At 41.2% G+C, this 19,532-nt stretch overlaps 1 protein-coding gene across 2 annotated transcripts in view; it reads right to left on the bottom strand.

Annotated features, from left to right (window-relative positions):
- LOC122793098 (probable global transcription activator SNF2L2) overlaps positions 1-19,532 on the bottom strand; it is a 2,696,898-nt gene that overhangs the window by 1,111,388 nt on the left and 1,565,978 nt on the right. For both annotated transcript variants that reach the window (XM_044060828.1, XM_044060829.1), the window contains exon 19: positions 16,171-16,413. In XM_044060828.1, the coding sequence (XP_043916763.1) occupies positions 16,171-16,413 (243 nt within the window). The remainder of the gene's footprint in view (positions 1-16,170; positions 16,414-19,532) is intronic.

Genomic DNA, 19,532 nt, shown 5'->3' with positions numbered 1-19,532 from the left:
TATTAATACCTTGCTAACATCGGCCTTCGTATTAGGGACAAATTTAAGTCCTTTAGAGAAGAGTGTAAAGTGGACTTCACTAAGCTCTCTATTACTATAATTAAATATATTATAGCCTTTATATTTACTTACATGTCCTTGTACTGAAATTAACTCTTGGGAATCATCTTTTTCAAAATTGTTGTTATCACTTCCTACCACTGTTGGAAACCTTTGTTGTTGTTGTTCACCCCCCTCCCCCCATATTGGTAGTTTTTTTGATAATTATTTTTTATTCTTTCTGATCTCCTTAATGGCGGGAACTTAGAATAATCATTAATATTAGCTAACTCCTCCCTAGTGTCTTGTTGCTCACTCTTGGGGTGCTCTTTTTGGCCCCAAACGTTTTCAGACATATAGTTTTGTCTATAGGGATATTCCCTAGGTTTTGGGTAGCACACTTTTTCCTTATACTCATTTATATCCCTTTCTAATTTTCTAATTTTCCTTTCGTACACATTCCTAATACTCTTTTCAATTCTTTGTAATGTTTCATAATATTTCCTTTGACTTCCCTCTATAGTAAATAGCAAATCTTCAGTTATTTTTGAGTTAATACTTTATATTTTACCCTGTAAACGTTCCATTTCTCTCTCATTTTCTTTAATTATAGCTTTCAGTATATCAAACCCACAATTGTCAAAAATGGTAAGTAATTCAAAATGGAAATCACTACCTTCCTTAACTTTGTTAGGGTATTTGCATACTCGTAAGCCTTTGGGCACAATTTTTAAGCTCAAACATTCCCTCAAATAAGCATTTTCCAATTCAATATTTTTATATTTAAACAGTAAGTCATCCAGCATTTTAACATTATAGTCATATGAAATATTTACATCACTTTCCACAGATAGGGGTATTTTTTTACCATTGAAACTATATTTCAAATGCATTATGCTAGCAAAATCAGTTTTGTACCTCTGTCCATTATGATTATTTCCTTGTATTGCATTGCCATCATCTCGGTGACTCGTTGCACCATTATTTTCGTCATTCGAGGATGTCCTAAAGATAGAAGGAATATCCTGGTCTGAGGTGCCTGGTATATTGTCTAAAAAAGGTTTATAGTTGTTTCCCAGTAGCACACCTGTAGCTACACCTTTCGCGCTGTTCGCGCTGTTCACTCTCCTTAGTAGAACTTCCTGGTTTCCTGGCACTCCAGACGATGACGTCGGTGATGGGTGGGCTGTGGGCATCAACAGCTCGATTAGCTGTGTTAACTGGTAGGATATTCTGTCCATCTTATCGGAGTTGTGCTCATTCAATAGGTTGAGGATGTATGAATTTTTTATAATTTTTTTATATTTGTATTATACCAAGGAACTGTGCAAAAAATTTTTTAGTACCTGCAGGTAAATATTTATATTTGAACACTAGATGGTGCTAACTCCTGCTGATTATGAACTGTATTACATTATTATTTATGTATTTTAATGTACTTATAATAGTATTTAGGTGTTAAGCTGTTTTTAGGTTTTATGTATATTTTGGTAGTTTTAAAATGCATTTTATAGATGTTGGTTTTATATGTTAAGTAGATATGTTTAGGTTGTTTCTTATGGAAGTGCCTATTAAATAGTACCTAAATGTTTTATTGATCAATTAAGTAATTAGTCAAAAGCATATTTAAAGATAGGGGTGGAATCATTCATGTATTTAGTTACACATCAGAAGAAGTTATACGAAACTAAAACGCACTGTGTCCTGTAATTTGCGTTTATGTGTGGTACGTGTTTTGGAGTGCTGTGAGTCACATTGAAGTGTTTGAAGCACAACTAAGGAGTCGAGTCTCTTGTTACTTGAGTGCCTTTTGGGTTTGGTTGGACTGTTTTCGGCACTTGTCCGTGGTTTTGTTTTGAGTTCTTTGGTATGGAAGTGGAGGAGGCATCAGCGACTTCTTTTCGTTCTGAGGTGGGAGGTGGCAACTCCGATAAGATGGACAGAATATCCTACCAGTTAACACAGCTAATCGAGCTGTTGACGCCCACAGCCCACCCATCACCGACGTCATCGTCTGGAGTGCCAGGAAACCAGGAAGTTCTACTAAGGAGAGTGAACAGCGCGAACGGCGCGAAAGGTGTAGCTTCAGGTGTGCTACTGGGAAACAACTATAAACCTTTTTTAGACAATATACCAGGCACCTCAGACCAGGATATTCCTTCTATCTTTAGGACATCCTCGAATGACGAAAATAATGGTGCAATGAGTCACCGAGATGATGGCAATGCAGTACAAGGAAATAATCATAATGGACAGAGGTACAAAACTGATTTTGCTAGCATAATGCATTTGAAATATAGTTTCAATGGTAAAAAAATACCCCTATCTGTGGAAAGTGATGTAAATATTTCATATGACTATAATGTTAAAATGCTGGATGACTTACTGTTTAAATATAAAAATATTGAATTGGAAAATGCTTATTTAAGGGAATGTTTGAGCTTAGAAATTGTGCCCAAAGGCTTACGAGTATGCAAATACCCTAACAAAGTTAAGGAAGGTAGTGATTTCCATTTTGAATTACTTACCATTTTTGACAATTGTGGGTTTGATATACACAAAGCTATAATTAAAGAATATGAGAGAGAAATGGAATATTTACAGGGTAAAATAGAAAGTATTAACTCAAAAATAACTGAAGATTTGCTATTTACTATATAGGGAAGTCAAAGGAAATATTATGAAACATTACAAAGAATTGAAAAGAGTATTAGGAATGTGTACAAAAGGAAAATTAGAAAATTAGAAAGGGATATAAATGAGTATAAGGAAAAAGTGTGCTACCCAAAACCTAGGGAATATCCCTATAGACAAAACTATATGTCTGAAAACGTTTGGGGCCAAAAAGAGCACCCCATGAGTGAGCAACAAGACACTAGGGAGGAGTTAGCTAATATTAATGATTATTCTGAGTTCCCACCATTAAGGAGATCAGAAAGAATAAAAAATAATTATCAAAAAAATAATTATCAAAAAAACCACCAATATGGGGGGAGGGGGGTGAACAACAACAACAAAGGTTTCCAACAGTGGTAGGAAGTGATAACAACAATTTTGAAAAAGATGATTCCCAAGAGTTAATTTCAGTACAAGGACATGTAAGTAAATATAAAGGCTATAATATATTTAATTGTAGTAATAGAGAGCTTAGTGAAGTCCACTTTACACTCTTCTCTAAAGGACTTAAATTTGTCCCCAATACGAAGACCGATGTTTGCAAGGTATTAATAGACTTAAAATTATTTTTAAGAAAGAAAAACTTTGAACTCCTGTTTCAAGGACAGGACTCTAACAGCCATAGAACAGAGGAGTTAAGGAAAAAGAGCATTTTTAACCCTCCCTTACACCCGCAACTAAAAAATTTTGAGGCCATTTTGGAAAAGAAGCTAAGGGGTGAGTTACCCAAGAACAAAATCTCTTTTAATCTTACCAAGGAAGAAAATAATCTATTAAGAGATATACGGAGGGATAAATCCATAAGAGTGATGAAACCCGATAAGGGAGGCGGTACTGTTATTATGGACCAAATCTTTTATGAAGCAAAAATGATGGAATTATTGGAAAATACAGAGAGATATGCTAGGGCTTCTTTAAATGAAATAAACATTGGTAATAAAAAAATATACTTAGCCCATAATGAATTACTATTGGAAGGTTCAATAGATATCCAAACCTTCAAGTACCTACATGTTGAAAAACCTAAAGTCCCCACAATATTTGGAGTCCCAAAGGTTCACAAAAATGTAGAAAATCCCCCAATGAGACCAATAGTAGTCTCAGAAGGTTCTGTTACAGCACCCTTGGCCAGATGGCTTGATGTTAAATTAAAAGACCTAGCAATGGAGGGTAATGGTGTAGTGAAAGACTCATGGGACTTACTACAGAATTTAACACAGGATATGTTTGATAAGAATATTATCTTTATCACAATTGATATTGTGGATGTATTTTCTTCTATACCATATAGTGAAGGAATGAAATGGTTTGAAGAAGCATTAGTGAACTATGCAAAATTTAGTAAGAATGATTTTTACCTTATTTTAACATTAATGGACCTAGTTCTCTGTAATAATTATATACATTATGAAGGTGAGTTCTTTAAACAAATCCAGGGGGTAGCTATGGGGGCAAGATGTGCTCCCATATATACCAACATTATTTTGTCAGCCTGGGAGGACAGATACATTATTAATTCTGAGTTCAAACACTGCTGGAAATTTTATAGGCGCTTTTTAGATGACGTGTTTTTTATGGGTAGGCTCAGAAGATGAATTTGATATTTTTTTTAATTACATCTCTAGTTCAACCAATTTTCTGACATTCACCTATCAGAGTGATAGGAACATTTTAAAATATCTAGACATCTTGATAGGGAAAGGAGAAAATTGATTTTTTTCAAAGATTCATAGAAAAGAAACTTTTTCTAATTCATATTTATCATATAATAGTGCGTACCCCTACCACCAGAAAAAAGGAATAGTAAAGGGGCAATTCGTAAGAGGCAGCAGGATGACCTCGAATGAATTAGATTTTGATGATGAGTGTACATTACTGCATAATATGTTTAGAGATAGAGGATACCCAATCAGTCTTATTGAGTTAATAGAAAAGGAGGTTAGAACAGGAAGAAATGACAAATTTAAACCTATCCTTGGGAACAGAACAAGATGGAATAATGAAGAATTAAAAGTTGACAAATACGAAGGTGAAAGCAACTTTGTGTTGGATTTTAGTGGTGAAGCAATAAATAGAAAAATAACAGAGGAGGAATGGAATAGATTTAGTGAAATTTCTGACCTTGAATGCTTGTTTATACAGCCACTGAAATGCACCTATCGTACGGGAAAGAGTTTAAAGGCAATCTTAGAAGGTAAAAAAGGTATGAATATAGCAAGGGAAGGAAAAGTTGGAACCTTTAAGTGTGGGAGATGTTCACAGTGCTCACATATTTGTACAAAAGGAACCATTTATATTAAAAGTAGGGATTCGAAACTAGTGGTATAGTTTATATAGGGTTATGTGACCATTGTGACACATTCTATGTGGGGAAGTCAGAAAGAAAACTGAAAAATAGAATATATGAGCATTATTATGAAATGGGGAAAAATGCACACATAATGCACTTTATAGACACAAAATCAGTTGCCAGGGGGCAAGTTTTAACTTTTTTGTATTAGAAGTAGTGGAGAAAGATATAAGGGGTGGACTATGGGAAACTTCCATAGAATATAAAGAACTACTGTGGCAGCTGTACTTGGAAGCGAATAAACCCCCAGGACTAAATGACGCAGTTTCCCTTGCCCCAGTATTAAAGATGAGGGCAGCTAAATTATAGATACTTAACATTTTTTTATGTATTAGTATAAGTTTGAATTGTGCTCCTTCAATAGGTTGAGGATGTATGAATTTTTTATTATTTTTTATATTTGTATTATACCAAGGAACTGTGCAAAAAATTTTTTAGTACCTGCAGGTAAATATTTATATTTGAACACTAGATGGTGCTAACTCCTGCTGATTATGAACTGTATTAAATTATTATTTATGTATTTTAATGTACTTATAATAGTATTTAGGTATTAAGCTGTTTTTAGGTTTTATGTATATTTTGGTAGTTTTAAAATGCATTTTATAGATGTTGGTTTTATATGTTAAGTAGAAATGTTTAGGTTGTTTCTTATGGAAGTGCCTATTAAATAGTACCTAAATGTTTTATTGATCAATTAAGTAATTAGTCAAAAGCATATTTAAAGATAGGGGTGGAATCATTCATGTATTTAGTTACACATCAGAAGAAGTTATACGAAACGAAAACGCACTGTGTCCTGTAATTTGCGTTTATGTGTGGTACGTGTTTTGGAGTGCTGTGAGTCACATTAAAGTGTTTGAAGCACAACTAAGGAGTCGAGCCTCTTGTTACTTCTCGAGTGCCTTTTGGGTTTGGTTGGACTGTTTTTGGCACTTGTCCGTGGTTTTGTTTTGACCTGTACCGATTAGCTAGATCGAGGGACCGAGCTAGGAAAGATGTTTAGCAGGTAAAGGTGATAAAGGATAATGAGGGAAACATACTCTGGAGCATTTCTTCCTGGGCCTCCGCTGAAAACAGGCTCTGTGGAACCTAGTCGGACTTTCCCGGTCAACAAATGTTAAATAAATAAATAAATAAAATACTCACAAGCGAGGAGTGTGTGTTGAGGAGATGGAAAGAGTACTTTGAGGGGTTGATGAATGAAGAGAATGAGAGGGAGAGAAGGTTGGATGATGTAGGGATAGTGAATCATGAAGTACAATGGTTTAGCAAGGAGGAAGTAAGGATAGCTATGAAGAGAATGAAGAATGGAAAGGCTGTTGGTCCAGATGACATACCTGTGGAAGCATGGAGGTGTTTACGTGAAATGGCAGTGGAGTTTTTAACCAGATTTTTTAATGAAATCTTGGAAAGTGAGAGGATGCCTGAGGAATGGAGAAAAAGTGTTTTGGTACCGATTTTTAAGAATAAGGGTGATATGCAGAGCTGTAGTACCTACAGAGGGATAAAATTGATCAGTCACAGCATGAAGTTATGGGAAAGAGTAGTGGAAGCAAGGTTAAGAAGGGACATGATGATTAGTGATCAGCAGTATGGTTTCATGCCAGGAAAGAGCAAATCTTTGCTCGGAGAGTGTTGATGGGGAAGTACAGAGAATGTCAGAAGGAGTTGCATTGTGTTTTTGTAGACTTAGGGAAAGCATATGACAGGGTGCCTAGAGAGGAGTTGTGGTACTGTATGAGGAAGTCAGGAGTGTCAGAAAAGTATGTAAGAGTGGTACAGGATATGTACGAGGGTAGTGTGACAGAGGTGAGGTCTGCGGTGGGAGTGACGGATGTGTTTAAGGTGGAGGTGGGGTTACATCAAGGATCAGCTCTGAGCCCTTTCTTATTTGCAATGGTGATGGATAGGTTGACAGACGAGATCAGACAGGAGTCCCCATGGACTATGATGTTTGCAGATGACATTGTGATCTGTAGTGAGAGTAGGGAACGGGTGGAGGAGACCCTGGAGAGATGGAGATATGCTCTAGAGAGAAGAGGAATGAAGGTCAGCAGGACTAAGACAGAATATATGTGTGTGAATGAGAGGGAGGAGAGAGGAATGGTGAGGATGCAAGGAGTAGAGTGGCGAAGGTGGATGAGTTTAAATACTTGGGGTCAATAGTTCAGAGTAACGGTGAGTGTGGAAGAGAGGTGAACAAGAGAGTACAGGCAGGATGCAGTGGGTGGAGAAGAGTGTCAGGAGTGATTTGTGAGAGACGAGTACCTGTAAGAGTGAAAGGGAAGGTCTACAAGAGGGTAGTGAGACCAGCTATGTTATATGGGTTGGAGACAGTGGCATTGACAAAAAGGCAGGAATTTGAGCTGGATGTGGCAGAATTAAAGATGCTTAAGATTTGCACTGGGTGTGACGAGGGTGGACAGGATTAGGAATAAGTATATTAGAGGGTCCGCCCAGGTTGGAAGGTTTGGAGACAAAGCCAGAGAGGCACGATTACGTTGGTTTGGACATGTGCTCAGGAGGGATGCTGAGTATATTGGGAAAAAGATGCTAAGGATGAAGCTACCAGGTAACAGAAAAAGAGGAAGGCCTAAGATAAGGTTTATGGATGTGGTGAGAAAGGACATGCAGGTGGTTGGTGTGACACAGCAAGATGCAGAGGACAGGAAGAAATGGAAACAGGTGATCTGCTGTGGCGACCCCTAACAGGAACAGCTGAAAGAAGATGATGATGATGATGATGATGATGTTGTATAGCAGATTGAGGTTAGCTTGCAGTCTCATAAATATACAGCCCGACTGACTGATACTACTCCAAAGAAAGTAGCAGAAACTTGACACTATGAACATATCTGAAATATAACGATAACTATGGAGTTACCGTCTGCACATAGTCAACTGTAAAACACATATCTAAAGATGGGTAAATGGCAAAAGTACCACCTGGTACACAATAAAGCAAGGTGCGGTTCTGAGACAAGACTCAGAATGCCAGCTGCCTCAACACCTGAACATTGTCTGCTGGAAGGATGGCCACACCCTGGAGAAGGTGTGGCAGTGCTCAGTTACGAAGGAGATGTGCTGAACTGGTAGAAAACAAAACTTCTACTAATGGATGGTGACTTCCGTCCATGGCAAAAGATACCATAATAGTACCCAAGCTACAGCCATGGCAAGAGACTCCAACAGGACAGTCACAAAAAACAGTCATCATAATTTGGGAATAGCATGAGGCTACTCTGCTGAATGGCCTCTGAAACTGTGACTAGACCAAAGGTGTGAAGGAAAGGTCTGAGGGCAGTATCCTGTACTAAGAACATTAACAAAAAAAAGGGCAGAAAAAGAAGTCTTTTACATGGCTGTCTCAAAAGGCATTTCATTGACTGTCTTCTATTCTGAAACCAAAACAGAGATGGAGTCCTAAATGCAATTCAGATAACCAGGGTTTGATTAGTAACCCTGGCAGTGGGGGACCCAGAGAAGGAGGTGGAAAAGTGGAGTGTTGCCCACTTACATCTTCTGGGGGAGAGGGCAAGGTTTGAGTGCATATGGAGGCACACAAAGTGGTACGGTTACTCTGGTGGAGACCACACAGACTACTGCTTGTGCTGCATATGGGGGGGTAAGGGTTTCTTGGATGAAATGTTCTTTGTGGAAGTGAGGGGACATTGCACATCTGCTACCCACTGGTCTTACAAAGTGTCCGTACTGTTAGGGCCAATGGCTGTCTCAATGACGACCCGTCATTGTTGGTTCTTGCCTGGTGAGAGGAACAAATAGATCGATAGGCCAAAAGAGGGTCTGCAGGCAGTAGGGGTAAAAATTGAAGAAACAAGTTATTTCTTGAACAACAGACATTTATCAGTAGTAAAGCCTTGGTGGAAATTAACATCTGAGATTTTATTCATCAGGGACAGCACTGGCTGATCTTCCAAACAGCTTCAGGACACAGTGCTTAATGACAGAGGAAACAGATCTCGTATACTCAACAGGGAATTCTTACATGACAGCAGGAAACTCCAGGACTGAGAGTTACTAAGACCATAACCTTTGTTTAAGCATGCATAGACTACCACAATGGGGAAAGGTGATCTCCACTGGTGTCATGTTTTATATTTGCTGCATAAAAAGAAAACCTTCAAGGTCAAATACAATCAGTTTAATTAAAAAGTCTAAGAATGTGCATGCACTGTGGTCATGATAGTACTATGCTCCTCCTTGCAGCCACAAAGAATTTAAAGCCTGATTCCTCGTACCAGTACAGTAAACTCTCAGTTAACCGGTACCCATGGGGATTGGTAGATGCCGGATAAAAAGAAGTTATATACTTACCATAACGTTCCATGTGAGTTGTTCATATCGCCTTCATTCTTACACATGGGTTCGGAGCTGATCTATCGGCTCCGAGTCGGCTGCTTTTACTAGCTGAAGATCTCAGAGTAGCTCGAGGCCAGGTCCCTATCCCATGATGCTCTCTGTTCTACCCTCAGATCTAGTTTGCTGATCTCAGCATGTAACAGATATAACACCTAACATATAATCCAACCGGAGTAAGAAGTCACAGAACAAGACCCACCAGACCACAGGTCTACTCGTTCTTCCAGACCCTGGAGGGGGAAGGCGGGTGGGAATGTAAGCATGAAGGTGAGATGAACAGCTCACATGGAACTTTATGGTAAGTACATAACTTCTTTATGTGAAATTGTTCAATCTCGCCATTCATTCTTGCACATGGGTATCGTCTCAAGCACCCTAATTCTGGGTGGCTCACGGGAGTATATTCCTGAGGACAGTGGAACCAAAGGAAGCCCTGTCCACTTTGTAATCAGTGATAAGGGTATGCGGCTTAGACCAAGTGGCAGCTGCACATATAGTGTCCAAAGGCAACTGAGCCACATAAGCAGAAGTGGAAACAGCTCTAGTTGAATGCGCTTTCACGCCATGCTCTAATGCTTGGTTCGCTGAGGAGTACGTAAATTTAATGCAGTCAGTTAACCATTTGGAAAGAGTAACTTTAGAGACTGGTAGCCCTTTCTTAGTGACAACATGAGACACAAAGTGTTGTTCAAATTTTCTAAATTCCTTTGTCCTGTCCAAATAGAATCTCAATTGTCTGTGAACATCAAGTTTTTGCAACATGTACTCCAACTTATTAGAATAGTTACTGAAAAAGGTTGGAAGTTCGATATTGATTCAGGTTAGTCTCGGAACACACCTTTGGAAGGAATGAAGGATTAGTCCTTATTGATACTCTGTTGGGGTAAAACACTAAATATGGGGGTTTGATAGATAGGGCTTGAAGCTCGGACACTCTACGTGCTGAGGTAATGGCCACCAAGAAAATAGCTTTCCAAGAAAGAAACTTTAAATGGCAGGATGATGCAGGCTCAAAGGGAGGAAGAATAACCCATGACAGCACAAAATTTAGATTCCAGGGATTAAAGGATTGTCTAACAGGCGGCCTAAGATGAACAGTACCCTTTAAGAAGGCCATACATAACCTGTGAGACATCAAATTGGAACCTTTAGCTCTGAGGTGAAAATTCGAAATTGCAGCCAATTGAACTCTTATAGTGGCAGCTGCAGCACCTTCATGAAAAAGCTTAGATAGGAATTCCAGAATACTAGTAATTGGGGCAACGTAAGGATCAATGTTATTCTGGGAGGCCCAAAAAACAAATCGCTTCCATTTACTGGCATACAATTTTCTAGTGGAAGCTTTATGCAAACGTACAAGAATATGCTGTACCTCTGAAGAAAAGTCGTGTGACCTGGCTAGGTTGGGAATCAGAGCAGCCAAGCTGTCAGTCTGGGGGAATGAAGGGAGGAATGGAGGGCCCCTGACGAATGTGTCAGGAGGTCTGGAACTGGGTCCAGAAGCCAAGGTTCCTCCAATTGATAGAGTCGAAGGAAGGGAAACCAAATCTGTTGAGGACAAAAGGGGGCTATTAAGATTACAGTCCTTCCCAGGGCTTTGGCTTTCTGTAAGAATTTCAGAATCAGGGTAGTAGGAGGAAAAGCATATAGGAGTCCCGTGTGCCAATCGTGTACAAGCGAGTCCCTTGGGCTGTCCCCAGTGGGGGATTCAAGGCAAAGTAGCTTCTGCATTTGGCATTCGTAGGGGATGCAAACAGGTCACAGCAAAGCTGTCCTCATCTGTGGAAAATCATCTCCGCAACCTCGTCTTTGAGAGACCACTCGTGTGGTAACAGAATGGATCTGCTCAGTTTGTCTGCAATCACATTGGATTTCCCCGGGATATGCGTTATCAGAAAGTGCCCAGTGGATACCGCCCACTGCTAAATTCTCAAGGCCTCTTGACATAGAGGGTAAGACTTGGTTCCACCTTGCTTGTTGATGTACCAGACCACAGATATGTTGTCTGTCTATATCGCAATCGTCCCTAGAGGAAGAGAGTCGTGGAAGTGCTGCAATGTCAAAAGCACCACTCTCAGCTCCAGAATATTAATATGCAACTGTGACTCTGTCTACGACCAGGTGCCTTGGGCTGTTCTTCCCTGAAAAAGCCCCCCCATCAGAGAAGCGTCCGTGGTCACCGTGGCTGATGATGAGGGAGAAACAAATGGTCGACCTACTGTAACCTGGTGACTGGTCAGCCACCAGCGAAGATCCTTCTTGCAAGAGTCTGTAATCATGATTAAAACTGACATCAGAAGTTGTTGGTAAGACCACTGGGTGAAGAGTAACCACCGAAGAATCCTCATGTGCATATGTCCCAGAGGAACTGCTATGAGCATAGCTGTCATGGTGCCTAGTAGTTTCAATACTTTAGAGGCCGGTACTTTTTTTCTCTGCAAAATGTCTGATACCCGGTTTCGAAGAGTGGCTATTCTATCTAGAGGCAATTTTACTGTGGCAGTGGTGGTGTCTAATTCTGCTCCGATAAAGGAGATATGCTGCGATGGAGACAACGCAGACTTGTCGAAATTTATAGTTATGTCTAACCGAGAGCAGAGATTGAGAGTGTGATCCCTGGACAGAATTAGTTGATGCCTGCAGGCAGCAGTAAGGAGTCAGTCATCCAGATACGGAAACACTCGGAATCCTAGATTCCTCAGGTGAGCCGTAACCACTGCCATGCATTTGGTAAACACTCTGAGAGCTGTTGTGAGTCCAAAGGGCAGTGTTCGGAACTGGTAGTGACCGTCTCCCAGCCGGAAACACAAATGATCTCTGGATGGTCTGGCCATTTTGATATGGTAGTACGCATCCTTGAGATCTATGGAGCACATCCAATCGCCCATTCCGAGGAGCAGGAGGATCGACTGAAGCTTGACCATCCGGAACTTCTCCTTCTTTACGAATGTGTTGAGTCGACTGAGATCCAAGATGGCCTCCAGTCCCCTGTCTTCTTTGGAACTAAAAAGAACCTGGAGTAAGTTCCGGATCCTATCTGGTCTGCTGGGACTGGTTGGATGACTCCTTTTTTCCTGCAGCCTCTGGATTTCTATGGCTCCTTGATCCCTGAGACTGGGTGAATGTCAGGGATTTTCTTTCGAACAGGTGGGGTTTTTAAGAATGGGAGGATGTAACCTCTGGTAACAATGCTTTGTACCAAAGAATCTCTTGTAATTCCTAGTCAGGCATCCGGATACAAAGCCAAGCAACCCCTGACTGCCTCCAGAGTAGGACAGTCGGGCCTCCTTTCAGGAGCATTGGTAGGGCTTACCAAAGAACTGATCCCGGTCACCCTGGTTTTGCGGACCCCCTCTGCCACCAGGGCGGCATCTTCCATTATTACCCCCTCCTCTGCCCCTGGTGGGGGATTCACCATGTGTGTTCGGGGAAAGCTCCTTGGGACTTCCGGAACCACATTTTTCCACCTTTCTGCCCTTTGGGGTATGGTCTAGTAGGGGTGGAAAAATGGACTCCTATGGCAGACAGAGTCTTTCCCTCTTGCTCACACCTAGTGATAGTCTCCTTGACTTTGGGCCCAAAAAGAGATGAGCCATCGAATGGGATGTTTACAAAGGAAGACCAGGAATGTCTCCGAAGAGCTATTGCTGAACCCACTGCTCGACTTAAACCATGGGCTGCATAGGAAATGAGCCACATAGACGAGTTAACTATGGAATTAAGGGTATTAAGATGGGCTGTCACATTCTCAGAGATACCTCCATCTGTACTACCCTGCAGAGTATCTCCGAGCTCTTTTAGGAGATCTCTTTGAAGATGGGTAAAATGAGTCAAGTAGTTAAGCGATCGCATAGCAAAGGTCGCAGAACTAAAGAAGCGTTTCCCGTACCTGTCCATAGTCCTGGAATCTCTATTAGGAGGATGGACAGTAGAAAAGGTTTCGGACATCTCTTTCTTGGTGGCCGCCGCCACCACCATGGCATCAACCGGAACTCCCTTAGTGAGAAACATCTTATCTTGGGGGAGGTGATAAACATCTTAGGCCTCCGAGGGACAGGTTCCATAGTATCAGGAGACTCCCACGACCTTCAAGCAACCAATTCCATTAGTTTATTGAAGGGCAGTGTCACCCAGGAGGTGGAAGGTTGAGACCCAAAGGCCTTCAGGAGCACCGACTCATCCTCAGTAGAGCTAACAGACTGCCAGTCACCCCTTTGCTTAAGGACCTCCAGGATATCAGCAAAATAAGTCAGTATCTGATGTCAAAGACTCCTGTGGGGAGTCTAAATACCTCCTCTTACAAAGTTTCTTCCTGGGAACATCATCAGTTGGGGCTTCTGGTGAGGTCCCAGTAGAACAAGGGTCACCCAATGGGGTTACCTGAGGCTCTGGGTCTCGATGCTTCACTGGGACCTGCGATGTAGAGGCAGAAAGCGGCACTTTAGGGGAGGAGGAGGAGGGCCCTGATGATGTGTGTGTCTTGGACGACATAACCCTCCTCTTAGCATCGAAGGCTCCACTGCTCCAACTCGAGGAAGCCACCGGTCAGTGGGCTCCGAGCCAGGGGAAGGAGCTCATTCGTGCCGATGCTCTGAGAGGAAGGGTCGAAACCCACGCATCGGTTCAACTCTCCCCCCTGGAGCAGACCAGAGAATGTCGGCTCCAGACTCTTCAAACGGCACCGAAGAAGTCATGGTTGATGGAGCCAATAGCACTGGAATAGGCCTCGGTTCTGAAGGCTCCACAATCATCAGATCTTCCTCCCCGGCTCTGAAGGCCCGGCTCGACTCGGAGTAGTCACAGCAGGTACGATGGTCTTGGGCTCCGAAACCGGATGGGTCTAAGCTGATAATAATATGACCAGTGCCGGGTTCTTGAGAAACCTCTGCACCACCCGGTCCACATCCACATCAGAGAGTGTTCTCGAAGAACGAGTCGAAGGAGCCGAAGAAGCCACTGACTGAAGAATAGAAGATCTTAAGGTCTCGGAGACCAGCTCAGAAACACTGGCTCGTGCACGGCTCCAAAGACTGCGGAGCCGGCGAATGCACCTTCACAGCAAAGCTCGGAACCAATGACTTGGGCTCCGAGGAAGGTTGGAGGACTTTGACCCCTTCGATGACTTGGAGGTCTGGTCAGCCTTCTCTAAGGACTCCTGAAAATCTAGCTTCAGTAAGCCTCTATCCACCAACTTTCTTCTTCTTTCAAGCAAAACCCAGCTACTGAAAGAATGGCAGATCGAGCAATCCTCCTGGAGGTGAAATGGCCCCAAGCAATACACACAATTTACGTGGCAATCAGTGATCGACATTTTCTGCCCGCATTTTGGGCACCTCTTAAAGCCTGATTTCTGTTTTTCTTTTTGATCAGCTATACTTAAGAAAAACAACAGTACGCACCAATCTGAACAATTATTTTACTTTAAGACAACAGCGCACACACACACACACACACACACACACACACACACACACACACACACACACACACACACACACACACACAGCAAACTCTTAACAACTGTAAAAACAGAAAAACTAAGAATAACTTCTAATTTTAGAAAGGCTATCTGAGTAACACACTAAATATATATATTTAAACTAGGGAAAAGCCAACTATAAATCCTAACTGTTAAAGAACTATCTAAACACACGCAGATAGCTGGATAGGGAACTATAAAAACTAAGGTACAGCCAAAGGCCTAAGAGCAGCCGCTCTTAAAAATACGAAATCTCGTCAAAAACAAAAGACTTAGCTAAACCAATGCTAACTAGCCCAACCAACAGTTTAAACAGAAAACTAGTCAAAAACTTAGCTAGAAAGATACAATATGTAAGAAAAAAATTTTCACAAACTGGCCCGAGCTTTCCAATGACCTCCAATCTGTTGCAGCGGCAAACTAGATCTGAGGTAGGACAGAGAGCATAACGGGATAGGGACCTGGCCTCGAGCTACTCTGAGATCTTCAGCTAGTAAAAGCGGCCGATTCGGAGTGTAAGAATGAACTGCGAGATTGAACAACTTCACATCTGTAGGTTCTGGTTGCTTGAGAGTTACTATTAAAAACAGGCCTGTCTAACACTATACACTATAGTACTTGTTTGGTTTGACTTGCTCTCAGGCTTGGGAGAGAGGGAATTTATTCCTAGCTTCCTTTTTAAAACTCTAAAAACGTAAGGTATGTTTTTGCGAGGGGAAAACAGAAAGTGCAACACATGAAATTTGTACTGCATTTCTTCGATTTTTTTTTTTTGCCGGTTGCTTGAGAGTGCTGGTTAACTGACAATTTACTGTACACAGTCAAAAGAAAGTGAATCATCAGTCAACACACCTAACAGGAAAACATTAATTGATTTACCCTTTACAGCTAATTTTCAAGTAAATGTTTACTCAGTGTGAAGATGAATGTATAAATCTGACAGAGAGAAAAAACAAAACTGAACCAACAGAAATTAAAGTGTATCAACAAACAAGAAAAATACTGATGAGGGATTGATGTACAGTAATGTTTACTTTTGACAGAGTAAAGACCTCAGCAACTGGGACTAACACCACACTAAACTGCACAGTAGGTACTGCTGTCTTAAAAATAAATGTACTTACACCACTTCAACATCAGCATGGTGAAAATTCACCACTGCTACCTCAAACACTTTATGTTACAAATGAAATAACAACAATCTGTTACAAAACAAATAAAGAATACACAGTATTCACAATACCCTTTCTCCAGTCATGGCAAACGGAGCATTGAACCACTGTTCAAAAGTACTGCAGCTCTTAAAGATTGTAGGCAACAGAAAATTTAGAAGGGCCCACAATTCTGGTAGCTTATTTTGCAATGGAGTTCCTGTCAAAAGGATCCGTCTAGGAGCAACATAATGGGTGTTCAGAACCTGTGTTAGCTTACAGTGGTGGTTCTTCATACGATGACCTTCATCTACTATCATATACTTCCAACGAATCTAGTGTAGAAAAAAACTATTTTAAGTTAATTTCCTGTTTCTAACAGTATTACTTTAAACTAAGTAATACAGAACATAAACTTCCTCTTAACTAAATTCCCCACAGAATCAAAATTGAATGCAGCACTGCCTTCCTTCTCTCCACAAAGATGCCATCAATAATTCAAAACAGGAAAGAAAGTTAATTTGTGTAAGAACTTACCATAATAGTGGATGAACAAATGATCACTGTTGAAGCGTTGCTAACTTTTGGATTATTCCACCAGGGATATACATCTGGCTAAGATACCAAAGCCTAGGTGCCCTGTTGTCATGCTGTACATCTTAAGTATGACCTAAGCACACCATGTTCATGAGGTACATAAGGGATCTATGGGTGCAAAGTTCCACTTACCTATAATAGTAGATGTTCATAGAACACACTGCCTTACTGGCTTATGGGTAGTATTACCGTTACCCTCCCTCTGCCAGTCTTTCAAAGCTCAAAACTCTTCCCACTACCTGTCTTTGAGGGTGAATAACCCAGGTTTGCAGAAAGTTTTTTTTTCAATTTGTACTCTAAGGCCTGGTACTGCTACCCCTAAAGCAGCCACTGCCCTGCCCTCAAATGCATCCATGCTGGCCCTGCCAAAATTCAGTCTTTTGAGATGTCCACAGTCACTATTAACTGACATTTAGTAGCACTAATTCACTGAAACAAGCCCCTGTACCAGATCAAGGTAGCCAGTACCACGGAGGTTCATTCACACTAGATACAAACCACAGAACACACAAAAGGAGAAGCCAGCTGGGCTACTATCTGCTATTGTTTTGATACTTTAAAAATGGCAGCCTAAACCATTCACAGGAAGCAGCCTGCAACCCAGTCAACTGGGGAAGAAAGCCTGAATTATTCACTGAAACAAGCCCTCTACCACAACAAGATAGTCAGTCCCACAGAGGTCCATTCATAAAACCTCTCAGACATGATCATAGAGGACAGTAAGACTTAACTGGTGCTGGGAGTTTAGATGCATTTAATAGTAGCCTAAACCATTTGCAGATAGCAGCCCACAATCCAATTAGCAGGAGAAGACAGCCTGAAACACTCACTGCAACATTCCCCTCTACCCCATCCAATTAGCAGGCCCCACAGAGGTCCATTTATACCACACCACTAAACACAACCACCCACACACACAACCAACCATAAAAAGGGGAAGCCAGCTGAGCTGCTAACTGCTCTGTTTCCATATCTTACAAAAAGCAGCCTAAACCATCTGCAAAAAGCAACCCACAATCCAGTCCAAGGAGAAGTCAGTTGGGCTGGGGTGTTATGGTTTGGATGCAAAGCAGAAACTCCACTAACTCCACTGTCACCAAAGCTACAACGAGATCAAACCTTGTGATAAAGTACAGACATCTGTCTTACTCAGCAACACCCTCTAAAGTGGTAACAAGGATGACTTATTTATTTTTGAAGCTGTGCAGGCAATCAGCCTGTCTCATTCACCTGGTGATGTCAGGTGCCTGAAGTGAGGTACTTCTGTCTTCATATTCATACTCACATGGCAACTGACTGAATTCCTTAATGTGGGCTAGATATGCATTGCGATCTTAAGCAGATGAATTTAGCATTGCAATTACTTTCCTACAGGTATCAAGAGTGTTTGCCATATCATGCATTGCACATGAATGAACTATGGCAGTGTTGAGCTTGTGCGCTTTACAGGCAGCGTACTCAGCTTCTGGAAACAAGGCTGGAATTCTTGCCTGCACACAGTTAAAATGGCCAGCCATGTTGCTTTCTTTGTCACAGTCTTGTCCTTGCAATAGCTCCTTGTTCAAACCCCATAGTGTGAGTCTCTGTGGAAAGAGGTCGGCTAAGGCTTTTCCTGTGGTGTCATATGCTTCAACAAATTCAATGAAGTCTTTATGGATTTCTACATTTCCCTCACTTCTAAGAACAGAACATAGAGCCAGAGTCACTTGCTCCTTACAGGAAATGCCAGTTGTTCCATCATCAATTAAACTGAACAGCGTTCCCTCTTTAGCTTTGCCAGGGAAGGGGACAGTCTTCCTCCAGCATGTAATTACAACACATTTTAGGTAACTGCTACAACAAGGTTGTCAGGTATAAATCACAAGTGTGACTACGCATTCAGCCCCCAAGACATTGCATCTAGAACAAATATTGTCAGTAGCTTCTGAACTACCCACCACAACACATAACAGCCACTTCTCATAGAACCTCAACTTCTAAGTCCATAAGGCAAGGCACCACACAACCCAATATTTTGTTCAGAAGATAGGTCATTGTGAGACACACAGATGTCCCACTCACCAGGCTAAGGAGAAAGTAATCATCAGTTGCCTTTAAGGGGCAAAGACCCACCAGATCATGCATGCACTTAGGTCATTGCATTGCAAGTACCGGTATGACTCAGTCAGTCCATGTGGGTGTAAATTACCTGAATCATCCCTCCCTGCATATTTGACAAGAGGCACAATCTTGAATTAACTGTTCCAGGCTGTAACAGCCTGCAGTTGGGTAGCATTCTACCTCTGATGCCACAATATCAGCAAACAACGACTGACTAATTGGTTTATTTTTTAGTATCACTTCAAGACAGCACAATAGGTATTAAAATAAAACACAAGCACTCGAACTGCTGACCACAATGGAAAAGTTATTTACAGTGTTTGTCAGCATTGAAGGATATGGTCCTGCTTTGCCAGGGATAGTTTGCGTCTGTCCCCTCTAGGCTTTTGAACATTGGGTAAAACATTGTGGCTTTTTTAGGCAATGAAAAACTGAGAAACCCTCCGGGATTGCAAAGCTAAACCTAGAAAATCTAAAGATTTTACTGCTAACAAAGTCTAGAAGATTTAGGATCTTTGCTTGGAAATGTTCACATATGTATTTTTATACCAGAAGTAGACCCAGGAAGACAGCAAATGTTGGAGGTGTGACGGGGGCGAATAAGGTAACTGGGAACATATTTTCTGAGTGTGTAATGAGTTGGCAGACTTTAAAAATTCCCTGCAGACTATTCTATCAGAAATACTGGGTGATCAAATTGGTATAACTAAGGAAAAAAGAAGTTATGTACTCACTATAACGTTCCATCTGAGTAATT

Source organism: Protopterus annectens, chromosome 2.part0 (genome assembly GCF_019279795.1).
Source record: "Protopterus annectens isolate FY-2018-M chromosome 2.part0, PAN1.0, whole genome shotgun sequence".
Lineage (NCBI taxonomy): Eukaryota > Metazoa > Chordata > Ceratodontiformes > Protopteridae > Protopterus > Protopterus annectens.
Note: the sequence above shows the minus strand (reverse complement) of the source record. Positions and strands in the feature narration are given on the sequence as shown.